The 12,424-nt window shown below is 45.8% G+C and overlaps 1 protein-coding gene across 1 annotated transcript in view; it reads right to left on the bottom strand.

The window, feature by feature from the left end:
* Positions 1–12,424, bottom strand: part of LOC141141527 (uncharacterized) — a 97,096-nt gene that overhangs the window by 26,358 nt on the left and 58,314 nt on the right. Inside the window, exons 8-9 of the mRNA XM_073629130.1 lie at positions 10,004–10,162; positions 4,897–5,064 (exon numbers count right to left, since the gene is read on the bottom strand). Of these exons, the coding sequence (XP_073485231.1) occupies positions 4,897–5,064; positions 10,004–10,162 (327 nt within the window). The remainder of the gene's footprint in view (positions 1–4,896; positions 5,065–10,003; positions 10,163–12,424) is intronic.

Raw genomic sequence — 12,424 nt, 5'->3', positions numbered from 1 at the left:
GTCATTGTGTTCTCCCAGTGGGGGAAGCTGTCCCCGCCAGGAGAACGCAGTGATTATTGCTAGCAGCAATCACAGCTGCTAGCAACAATCGCATGTAAAATCCTACAGGCTGCTTGTTTGTAGATCCTCTCTTTGCTGAAGTATGACATACGTCAGGGGCAGTGAAAAGGTTAACCAGTTGCCGACCGCCTAACGCAGATATACTGCGGCAGAATGGCACGGGCAGGCAAAATCACGTACCTGGTACGTGATCTGCCTCCCGCGGGCTGGGGGCGCATCGCGCCCCCCCCGATGCCCTCTGCTGCTGTAATTTAAACAGCGGCAGAGGAAGTGATGTCATCTCTCCTCGAGCCGGTCTTTTCGTTCCGGCGACGAGGAGAGAAGACAACAATGTGAGTTGCACCAACACTACACTTTCAGTAGAACACACTAGGCACACTTTTCACCCCCCGATCACCACCCCTGTACCCCCTGTCACAGTGACACCAATAGCAGTTTTTTTTTTTGCATTGGTGTCAGTTTGTGACAGTTATAAGTGTTAAGGCAGTTAGGGTTAGCCCCCTTTAGATCTAGGGTACCCCCCTTTAGGTCTAGGGTACCCCCCTAACCCCCCTAATAAAGTTTTAACTCCTTGATCACCCCCCCCGTCGCCAGTGTCACTAAGCGATCGCTTTTCTGATCGCTGTATTAGTGACACAGGTGACGCTAGTTAGGGAGGTAAGTATATATGTTCGCCGTCAGCGTTTTATATTGACAGCGACCCCCATATACTACCTAATAAAGGTTTTAACCCCCTGATTGCCCCCTAGTTAACCCTTTCACCAGTGATCACTGTATAACTGTTATGGGTGACGCTGGTTAGTTTGTTTTTTATAGTTTATTATAGTGTCAGGGCACCCGCCGTTTATTATCTTATAAAGGTTTAACCCCCTAATCACCCGGCGGTGATATAAGTTAAGTTTTTAGGGTCAGATAAGGTCTGCGTTGCCCCAGGCAGCGTTAGGTTAGTGCCAGTACCACTAACACCCACGCACGCAGCATACACCTCCCTTAGTGGTATAGTATCTGAACGGATCGATATCTGATCCGATCAGATCTATACTAGCGTCCCCAGCAGTTTAGGGTTCCCAAAAACGCAGTGTTAGCGGGATCTGCCCCTCGGCCCAGCCCAGCCCACCCAAGTGCAGTATCGATCGATCACTGTCACTTACAAAACACTAAACACACATAACTGCAGCATTCGGAGAGTCAGGCCTGATCCCTGCGATCGCTAACAGTTTTTGTTGGTAGCGTTTTGATACAGTCGCTAACAGTCAGGAGTTTTTTTGCCTGTGAGTCTCACTAGTGTACCACTAAATTTAGAGCCCAAAATGGCAAATCGAAGGTATGCTAGTGAAGGTGCCTACACGTTTCTGAGCATGACAGATAGTGAAGAGGAAGTCACTCATCTGTCAGATTCAGGCTCAGAATACGATCCTGTAGATGACAGCGGCTCCATGACAGATAGCTCTGACGACGGAGTTGTGGTCCCTGCCAAGGTCAGGCGTACCAGACCCCGAACTTCTTCTTCTGTCCTTGATGTGCAAGAACCGCAGGTCCCTCGTATGGAGCAGGGCAGTACTAGCACCGCTATTCCTTCTGGTGAACTGGCAAGCACCAGCGGCCTAGTACACTCTGGTCGTATATCCAGCACTGCAGTAACACTTGGTGACGTGGCAAGCCCCATAAGTGCAGTTCAAGCTGGTGAGGTGGCAAGCGCAAGTAGTGTCCCGCTGCCACCAAGAAGACAAACACAGGCCCGTCGTGCCCATAGTGCCCTTCCTGCTGCATTCGCCCATCCGAATTGGGAACCCACCACTTCTGCAGCACCCGTACTTCCCCCATTCACTAGCCAACCCGGTGTTCTGTCGAGAAAGTTCCCCTCGGCGGATAAGGACCCCTCTCTACTGCGCAGGCACTGCGCCTGCGCAGTAGGAGCCGGCGGAAATAGCCGAAGCCGAATAGTTGGAAATCAGCTGTACATGGCGCCTGCAAGAGGGCCCCTCGCGGGCTCGCTTCGCTCGCCACGCTTCGGGCACGGCCTCACTGCGCTCGGCACTTTTATATTCTCCCTCTAGGTCCACTTGGATGGTGGGGCTTGAACCTGGACCTAGGGCGCAGGCGCCGCGTACAGCTGATTGAAGATTTTCAGCTTCGGCTATCTTCGGCGGCTCCTAGTAGTTCATACTGCGCAAGCGCTGCGCCTGCGCAGTACAGGGGGGGTCCTTATCCGCCGAGGGAACTTTCTCGGCAAGACACCGGCATTCAGGTGGAAACAGTTGATTTTACGTCACTAGATTTTTATTCACTGTTTTTCACCGAAGATCTCTATAGATATATTGTGGACCAAAGCAATTTGTACGCTGGTCAACACATTGCCACTATTCCCCACTCCTCCCTTGCCAGAGATTGGAAACCAATTACGGTTTCCGAATTTAAGCTCTTTCTGGGCTTTTCCCTCAACATGGGCATAAATAAAAAGAGTAAGTTGCGGTCATATTGGTCCACTGACCCAATTTACCATATGCCCGTGTTCTCTGCCTCCATGGCCAGGGCACGATACGAGCAGATCATGCACTTCAACAACAATGAACTCTGTCGTCCTCGTGGAGACCCTGAATACGATCGGCTCTACAAAATTCGGCCCCTCGTAAACCACTTCAACCAACGTTTTGCAGACTTGTTTACTCCCCATCAAGTTGTCTGCGTTGATGAGTCCCTGATTAAGTTATCTGGCCACTTGTCATTCAAACAGTACCTTCCCAGCAAGCGTGCCAGATACGGGGGTTCAAGATGTATAAGCTCTGCCACAGGCTATACATGTAGTTTTATGGTTTACGAGGGCAAAGATAGTCACGTAGAGCCGACAAACTGCCCTAACTACATAGGAAGCGCGGGCAAGATTGTGTGGGACTTGGTGTCACCCTTATTTGGAAAGGGGTACCACTTGTACGTGGACAATTATTACACGAGCGTGCCACTTTTTAGTCACCTTTTTGATCATCAGATTGGAGCATGTGGCACCGTGCGACCTAATCGCCGGGGCTTTCCCCAGCGGCTTGTAGATTCCCGTCTTAGGCTTGAGGAGAGAGCCTGCTTGCAGTGTAATAATTTGCTCGCTATGAAGTGGAGGGATAATAAGAATGTTTTCGTTCCTACCTCCCTTCATGCAGACACGACGGTCCAAATTACTCTGGTGACTGGTGTTGTGGAGAAACCCCTCTGTGTCCACGAATATAACCAAAATATGGGAGGGGTGGACCTCAACGACCAGTTGTTGGCGCCATACCTAGTTGCCCGTAAGGCCAGACGCTGGTAAAAAAAAGTGTCTGTTTATTTATTTCAATTGGCTTTGCTGAACGCTTATGTGCTATACAGAGCTTCAGGACAGACTGGATCCCTTAAATTCCAGGAAGAGATCGTCAGTGCCCTTCTGTTTCCAGACGGTGCTCCCCCTCACCTTTCCCAATCAAATGCAGTAAGCCGGCTGCATGAGAGGCATTTTCTTTATGTCTTCCCGAGTACCCCTACCCAACGAGCCCCCCAAAAAAGATGTTGTGTCTGCAGCAAGCGCAGATTTAGGCGTGACACCCAGTATTATTGTCCCTCCTGTCCTGACAATCCTGGTCTTTGCATTGGTGAATGTTTTGAACGCTACCATACACTAGTTTAGTATTAGCGTAGGGTACAGCACTACACAGACTAGGACACACTTTCACAGGGTCTCCCAAGATGCCATCGCATGTTGAGAGACCCAAACCTGGTACCAGTTACAAAAGTTAAAGTTACAAAAAAAAGTGTAAAAAAAAAAAAAAAAAAAAACTATGTTTTTTTTGTATTTGCTTTGCAGGTATGGTAAGGCTTACTGTTATACTGTAATGTTACTTTGTTTTATTGTTAACCATCATTTGCTTAGCAGGTACGCCATTCAGCTGCAGAGCTGATTTATTTATCTTGACAGCAACAGCGTTTGCTCCCACGATACATAAAGCAGTGACTCCAGCGCTGTCGGTGGTGATTTCACCACCACAGTTACATACTTCAGCATATATGCCGAAGCGTGGGGGCAGCAGTGGGTGGAGGAGCAATTTGCTCCTGCCTTTTGTGGGAGGATGCCCCCATGCTTCGGCATATATATATTTTAGGCACAGGTTGCGTTTAAATGTTTTATTTTTTACTATGGACCTCAAGAAATGACATAGGCAGTCATAAACTAAAAGCTGTGTAAATTCCAGAAAATGTACCCTAGTTTGTAGACACTATAACTTTTGCGCAAACCAATAAATATACACTTATTGACATTTTTTTACCAAAGACATGTGGCCGAATACATTTTGGCCTAAATGTATGACTAAAATTGAGTTTATTGGATTTTTTTTTATAAGAAAAAGTAGAAAATATCATTTTTTTTCAAAATTTTCGGTCTTTTTCTGTTTATAGCGCAAAAAATAAAAACTGCAGAGGTGATCAAATACCTTCAAAAGAAAGCTCTTTTTGTGGGAACAAAAGGACGCAAATTTTGTTTGGGTACAGCATTGCATGACCGCGCAATTAGCAGTTAAAGCGACGCAGTGCCAAACTGTAAAAAGTGCTCTGGTCAGGAAGGGGGTAAATCCTTCCGGGGCTGAAGTGGTTAAAGTAATTAATTTAGCTTAACACGGTTATGCTTAAAATTAAAATAACAATCATACAATTTATCATGACAACATTTTTATTAATTTATTTTCAGTCTGATGTCTGGGCTCTGTTTTTGGAAGGTAACGATAAGGCAAACAATTACAGTATGAACATGAAATACATTTCTTAAAATATTAAAATATTGTTATAATTATTAATTATATTGTCATTGGTTGTTACCTGACTTTGTAGCTGACTAATATGGTCAACCAGCAAGGTCTTGTCTCTCCGTAATTCTGTGTTGATTTGCTCTTCTTTGGCCAAAATAGCTTGCAGCTCAGCAATCTGACTACTTATAGTATTTGTATTTAAATCTTGAAGTGTATTGCCACTCAGCAGCAAGTTCATCTGTAACATGGAAAATTAAACTGAAACAGCAACTGTTTATTAGCCTGAACACCAAGGACATATAATGTATTATGTTTCTTTTTATAAATATGACACATAGGGGGTCATTTATTATAGCGCCGATAAATGATCCTGCAGTCCTGGAAAATAGTGCCCAATTAAGGCCAATTAAGACTTCAACTTTCAGAAACTGGGCGCTAATACAAATGGAAAGCAGCGCTATTGGCGGCGAACATGCCTGTCAGATCTCACATGCGGGAATAGTGTAAGTCAATGGGACCTTCTCACTGAAGGCTTATATGCAGGTTCTTTGCCATAAAAAGTGTATGGGGACCTGGGTTCTGCCCCAGGGGACATGTATCAAATGGAAAAAATGTATTAAAAACTGACGTTTTTTCAGGAGCAGTGATTTTAATAATATATTAAGTGAAGTGAAACAATAAAAATTAAAACTTCCTTTAAATATCATGCCTGGGGGTGTCTATAGTATGCCTGTAAAGTAGTGCATCTTTCCAGTGTTTTTACTGTACCGCAGCAAAATTACATTTCTAAAAGAAAAAATGTAATTTAAAATTGCTAGCGGCTGTAATGAATTGCCAGTTCCTAGCAATATAAAGTAAAAATCAAAGAAAAAACCCGGCATGGGTTCCCCCCACCAGTCCATACTAGGTCCTTTGAGTCTGGTATGGATATTAAGGGGAACTCCACACCAAAATTAAAAAATAAATGGTGTGGGGGTCCCCCCCAAAATCCATACCAGACCCTTATCCAGGCACGCGCCCCCCCCCCCGAACCATACCAGGCCACGTGCCCTTAACATGGGGAGGGTGCTTTGGGGTCCCCCAGATCCTGCCCCCCCATGAGAATGGGTAGCGGGTACTTTGTACCCCTACCCATTCACCAAAAAAGGCAGTGAAATGTGACAAAAGACAACAGCTGTTTTTTGACAATTCCTTTATTAAAAATGTCTTATTATTTCCCCAGCTTCTTCCTCCAACTTCCTCTGGTCTTCCTTCGGTTTTCTCCTTCTTCTTCCAGCTTCTTCTTCCCCTGCTTCTTCCTCCGGTCTTCTCAATCTTCCTCCTGCTTCTTCTTCCCCCGCTTCGTTCTCTGGTCTTTCTCCGCCGACGCTCCTGCTGAACATTCAAAAAATGAACCTCCTCTGATGCTGCGATGGAGCGGATGTCGTCACTCCGAGACCCTGCCCCTTGTGACTTCACCGCCCGGGGCATGATGGGTCAGTGATGTCACAAGGGGGCGGGGGTCTCCCGCTGATGTCATCCGGCGCCCACGCCCCATAGTTATATATGATATGCTGCGGACAGATCGGGTGGCCGCAGCGTCGGAGGAGGTTTGTTGTTTTCATGTGCAGCAGGTCGGTAGCGGGAGCGGCGGAGGAGGAAGACCGGAGGACGAAGCGGGGGAAGAAGAAGCTGGAGGAAGATGGAGAAGACCAGAGGAAGAAGCGCAGGAAGATGGGGAAGAGACGGGAAAGAAGAAGCTGCCGGAAGAAGGAGAAAACCGAAGGAAGACCGAAGGAAGAAGCAGGAGAAAGAAGAAGACATTTTTAATAAAGGAATTGTCAAAAAACGACTATTGTCTTTTGTCACATTTCACTGCTTTTTTTGGTGAATGGGTAGGGGTACAATGGTTGGGATCTGGTAGGGGTGGGGTGGTGGCCCCCTTGTTAAAGGGGGCTTCCAGATTCCGATAAGCCCCCTGCCCGCAGACCCCCCACAACCCTTGCACCACCGGGCAAGGGTTGTGGTGATGAGGCCCTTGTCCCCATCAGCATGGGGACAAGTTGAGGGCATGTGGCCTGGTATGGTTCAGGAGGGGGGCGCACTCGCTTGTCCCCCCCCTTTCCTGACCTGCCAGGTTGTGTGCTCGGATAAGGGTCTGTTATGGATTTTGGGGGGACCCCTACACCTTTTTTTTATTTTGGCGCAGGGTTCCCCTTAAAATCCATACCAGACCTGAAGGACCCCATGTCAATTTTTTTTTTAATTTTGGCGTGGAGTTCCCCTTAACCACTTACAGACCGCCCGCCGCAGTTTTACGTCGGCTGTTTGAAGGAGGATATTGTTGTTATGGAAGCAGCTAGCTGCCATAACCCCGGTATTCTCTTCTTCAGCTGGCGGTCTGCCGCGAGATCACTTTTATCGGCTCACATCCTGTCTCCTGTTACATGGTCCCCACCCGTCTCCATAATAATGCAGGGCGGAAGTGACGTCAAAACGTCACTTCCGCCCACAGCTCTTAAAGGGCCATTTTTTTTTAATGATTTTTTTTAAAAGACAATTTTTTTTTTTTAATGCATTTTAGTGTAAATATGAGATCTGAGGTCTTTTTGACCCCAGATCTCATATTTCAGAGGTCCTGTCATGCTTTTTTTCTATTACAAGGGATGTTTACATTCCTTGTAATAGGAATAAAAGCGACAACATTTTTTAAGTGTAAAAATAAAAAATAAAAGGTAAAATAAATAAGATACATTTTTTTTTTTTTTTAAACGCGCCCCGTCCCGACGAGCTCGTGTGCATAAGCGAACGCATATGTGAGTAGCGCCCACATATGAAAATGGTGTTCAAACCACACATGTGAGGTATTGCCACGATCGGTAGAGCAAGAGCAATGATTCTAGCCCTAGACCTCCTCTGTAACTCAAAACATGCAACCTGTAGAATTTTTAAAACGTTGCCTATGGATATTTTTAAGGCTAAAAGTTTGTCACCATTCCACGAGCGGGCGCAATTTTGAAGCGTGACATGTTGGGTTTCAATTTACTCGTAACATTATCTTTCACAATATAAAAACAAAAATTAGGCTACCTTTACTGTTGTCTTATTTTTTAATTCAAAAAAGTGTATTTTTTCCAAAAAAGCGCGCTTGTAAGACCGCTGCGCTAATACAGTGTGACAGAAAGTATTGCAACGACCCCCATTTTATTCTCTAAGGTGTTAGAAAAAAAATGTACAATGTTTGGGGGTTCTAAGTAATTTTCTAGCAAAAAAAACTGTTTTTAACTTGTAAACAACAAATCTCAGAAAGAGGCTCGGTCCTCGAGTGGTTAAAGTCCATACCAGATCCAAAGGGCCTGGAATGCACTGGCGGAAGACCCTACGCCATTTTTAACCCCAACCTGATAGAAGACCTTTGGAATGAATTAGAGCGGAGACTGCGAGCCAGACCTTCTCGTCCAACATCAGTGCCTGACCTCACAAATGCGCTTATGGAAGAATGCTCAAACACTTCCATAGACACACTCCTAAACCTTGAGGACAGCCTTCCCAAAAGAGTTGAAGCTGTTATAACTGCAAAGGGTGAGCCAACTCAATATTGAACCCTAAGACTGGGATGTCATTAACCGCTTGCCGAGCAGCCGCTGTCATTATACAGCACGATCCCGCAAATCGCCGTCATTGTACGTCGGCTCGCGGGCCTGGAATAGCTGCACTGCGGGGGTGCCAATGCTCGTGGCCGACGGTCGCGATGACTGCCAGCCACGAGCGATCGCGGGCATGAGAGGCAAAACAGGGACATTTGTGTGTAAGCACACAAATCCCTGTTCTGTGAGGAATGACAGATCGTTAGTTCCTAATAGCTAGGAACCACGGTCTGTCATTTCCTCTAGTCAGCCCTATGCCCTCACAGTTAGAAACGCACTGAGGGAACACAGTTAACCCCTTGATCGCCCCCTAGTGTTTTTTTACTGTTTTTTACAGTAATCAATGCATTTTTATAGCACTGATCGCTGTATAAATGCCAATGGTCCCAAAAATGTGTCAAAATTGTCCAATGTGTCCGCCATAATGTTGCAGTCCCGATAAAATTGCAGATCGCTGCCATTACTAGTAAAAAAAAAAAAAAAAATGATAAAAATGCTATAAATCTATCCCCTATTTTGTAGACGCTATAACTTTTGCGCAAACCAATCAATATACACTTATTGCAATTTTTTTTTATCAAAAATATGTAGAAGAATTCATATCGGCCTAAACTGAGAAAAAATTTCCTTTATTAAAAAAAATGGGGATATTTATTATAGCAAAAAGTACAAAATATTGTGTTTCTTTCAAAATTGTCGCTTTTTTTTGTCTATAGTGCAAAAAATAAAAACCACAGAGGCGATCAAATACCACCAAAAGAAAGCTCTATTTGTGGGAAAAAAGGACGTCAATTTTGTTTGAATGCAGCGTCGCACGACCATGCAATTGTCGGTTATAGCGACGCAGTGCCGAATCACAAAAAATGGCCCGGTCATTCAGCAGCCAAATCATCCGGGGCTGAAGTGGTTAAAGTTCATGTGCGTGTAAAGGCCCAATACTTTTGACAATATCCAATTCAGCTCTTTGGGTGTACTATTTACGTCCTAAGAGTGAACCTTTTATTACAAGCTGATGGCTGCAGTAGTGTATTGTTCAGCCGGCTCTCGGCTTCAAAGTGAAAGTGATGTGGCAGTTCCATGGCTGCCACATCACTTTCACACAGCCTCACCCCCCCCCCCCACCCGCCGGCGGTCCCCCCTTCTCCCGTGGTTCCCGGGCTGTCCCACATGCTCATCGGTGCCCGGCGGCTGGGGGAGACACATTGCAGTGACACCGAGGCAAATCCATGCCTCGATCTCACATGCAAACAATGAAACTGGAAGTGATGTCACTTCCGGTTTCAGATGCACTCTTTCCTGGCCAGCACAGCCAAGGGACACATCTAACCAAGCTGATCTGTGCTTGGTTAGATGGTGTGAAGGGCAGGGGAGACATTGGGGGTCTATTACCCCTAATGTCTCCATAAAGAGTACCTGTCACCTGCCCAATGCTATCACATAGGGGTTTATTAACCCATAGGTTCTATCTAATCCTTACCTGCACTATTCCAAACTAAAAATACATTTTGGGTAGACTTTTTCCTGCCTTCCTTGTCGTTTTGCCATAATTACCTGCTCCATCCGATCTTTTAGACATTCCTTTTCTTGTAACAGAAGAGCCTCCTGCCATTTTAACTCCTTGCTCAGCTGCTCCTCTCTGTCCTTGACACTTAGAAGCTGAGCAACACTAGACGAATTATGAGTATAATTCTCTCCCCTCAGTTGTCTCTGCTGGAATTCAAAAAGTAGTACTGTTAATATATACTCCCATTGCTATCTCTCACTACTTCGTAAGCATTATAACATGACAAAATTAGATCTATATACAATTATGAATGAAAATGTATTTTGCAGATATACAGTATTTCACCCTCCTAGTTTGGTTGCTAGGACGTAAGGCACATGTAGTTCTTTTTGGCTTCTTTGTAATTAGTGGAGCAGATTGCTTTTGGCTGTTCTGGATCTCACAGGCTGTAAGTTTGATTGCTCTCCCCTGCCTTCCACAGAGGGCAAAAGGGCAGCCTAAATATGTATTGTGCTCCAGCCAATCCCTGGGGAGGTGTGCCCAGAAGGTGGCTGGAGAGGCATATAAATAGTCTGAGATTTAGAGCAGAGGGGTCTCTTCTCCCTTTTGGAGGAAATCCACTAGTTTGGGTGGGGGTGGCTACCCCCACCTGCAGCAGTTATCTCGAGTCCAGCTATTTTTCATCGAGATCCCAGCTGTGGCACAGCTGGGAGGCATGTTACCAATGATCCACTTCTGAACCTAGTGAAGAGAACCCTCCTCTGGGAGCCTGGTCTTGAGAGCTCACTGAAGAGTGTCTGGTGGATACTGGAAGGAGGCATCTGGCAATCCTGTGACATTATGAAAACTGATCTGAACCCATAGTTCTATTGGCTGTAAACCATATCTCTTGGGTGAGGAAGTCAGTAGGATTCCTCTCTGGGATAGTATCTAAAAAGAAGACGAGACCCAGTTCTGCCCACAATCACAGCCCAGAGCTCGGTGTTGACAATCAACACCGAGCTCTGTACAGACAGAACAATCTCTCTGTTTCTCATCTGTGCAAAGCAGGGATGAGAATTAGAGATCTAGTAGTAAAATCAGCATACTTTACAAATATTACACATAGCTAGGTACACATTTACCCCTTGGTAACTGAGGGTGACTGAGAAAATATATCTTGGATTACTTAAAATGGGACAGTAATATTTATCCACAATATCTCCCAGGATATATGTAAAGACTATTCTTGGTATGTTTGATTCTGATCTAAACATGTTAGTGGAGAAAGCTGATCACATTGGCCTCTGTACAATGTAGGAGATGGGCCGACACCTGCTGGAGCTCCTGCTATTGTGAGTAGGTCTCCTGTGTTTATACTTATGATAAGTATATAATCTACTGTGTGAAGCTCGGTGACAACAAGTCTGACCTGTAGTGAAATCCTGATTAATCATAACAATGCTCAGGAGGGCACGGAGTCACGTCGGCTGCTTTAAGGTATTAGGTAATTAGCTCCTGTTAATTAGGTTTCTGGTTACAGGTGTATTGTTAGAGTAATATGAGTAGGAGGGGGGACCTCCTCTTCTACTGTATATAAGACTTGTATTTTGGTTCTAATAAACAGTCCATGTTCAGCAACTAAACAAGTATTGTCTTGTTTTGTGCTTGTGAGCCGTTGGAATATCTGATATCTATATTTAGACTGGGAGGAAGCGGTATATGAGGAAAGCACTCAAGAGGAGTGTGGGACGTTTCGTTAAATTGGTGGCAAGAAGTGGGATGCTTCCTGCAGTCTGGGACATCCAAACCTCCACCTGGATCCAAGGTCCAGATAGCAGGAGAGGAGAGGTACAGATACCAGCTGCCATGAATGAGGAATTCAGAAGGAGTTTGCGAGAGATGCAGATACAGCACAGAGGACCAGTGTCGGAGCAGATCTTGCTGGGATGGTTTGATTCTATCCGCTGCGAACTCTGGAAGGAAGCGCTAGCCCGTGAGCAGCGACACCAGGGAAAAGTTATCCCCTCCATCCAGGAAAGGTACTGGTTGCAGTATGGATTGTGGGTGCTGTTTTTGGGAGAAAAAACACACAAGGAGCAGACAGCTGAATTCAGCAGGCTGGTCTGGGCAGAGATGCGGTTGGATGAGAGCTACAGAGCCCTCCGGTGGCATGTATCCTAAGCATGCCCTTGGATAGCGGATGACAGCCCAACAGAAGACTTTGGCTACGGCAGCCTGGGACTGTTGTATGTGAAGCTGTCAGGGGACTCTAACTTTGGGAGTGATTTGGAGTGGCGGTTGGACGAAATCATGGATTTCAGAGAAGGGCTACTGAACGTCTCAGAAGTGCACTGGGCACTGGAAGATATAGATTTTCTGGCCATTCCGGAATGGGAGCTGGAGATCGCCTACAGACGGCTGCTAGACTCTGCTCAGCGCCAGGGCTGGGCTCCCTTTGCCTGGGACTATCAGGAAATACCAGTTGA

Source organism: Aquarana catesbeiana, linkage group LG04, assembly GCF_042186555.1.
Source record: "Aquarana catesbeiana isolate 2022-GZ linkage group LG04, ASM4218655v1, whole genome shotgun sequence".
Taxonomy (NCBI): domain Eukaryota; kingdom Metazoa; phylum Chordata; class Amphibia; order Anura; family Ranidae; genus Aquarana; species Aquarana catesbeiana.
This window is presented reverse-complemented; position numbering and strand designations above follow the sequence as displayed.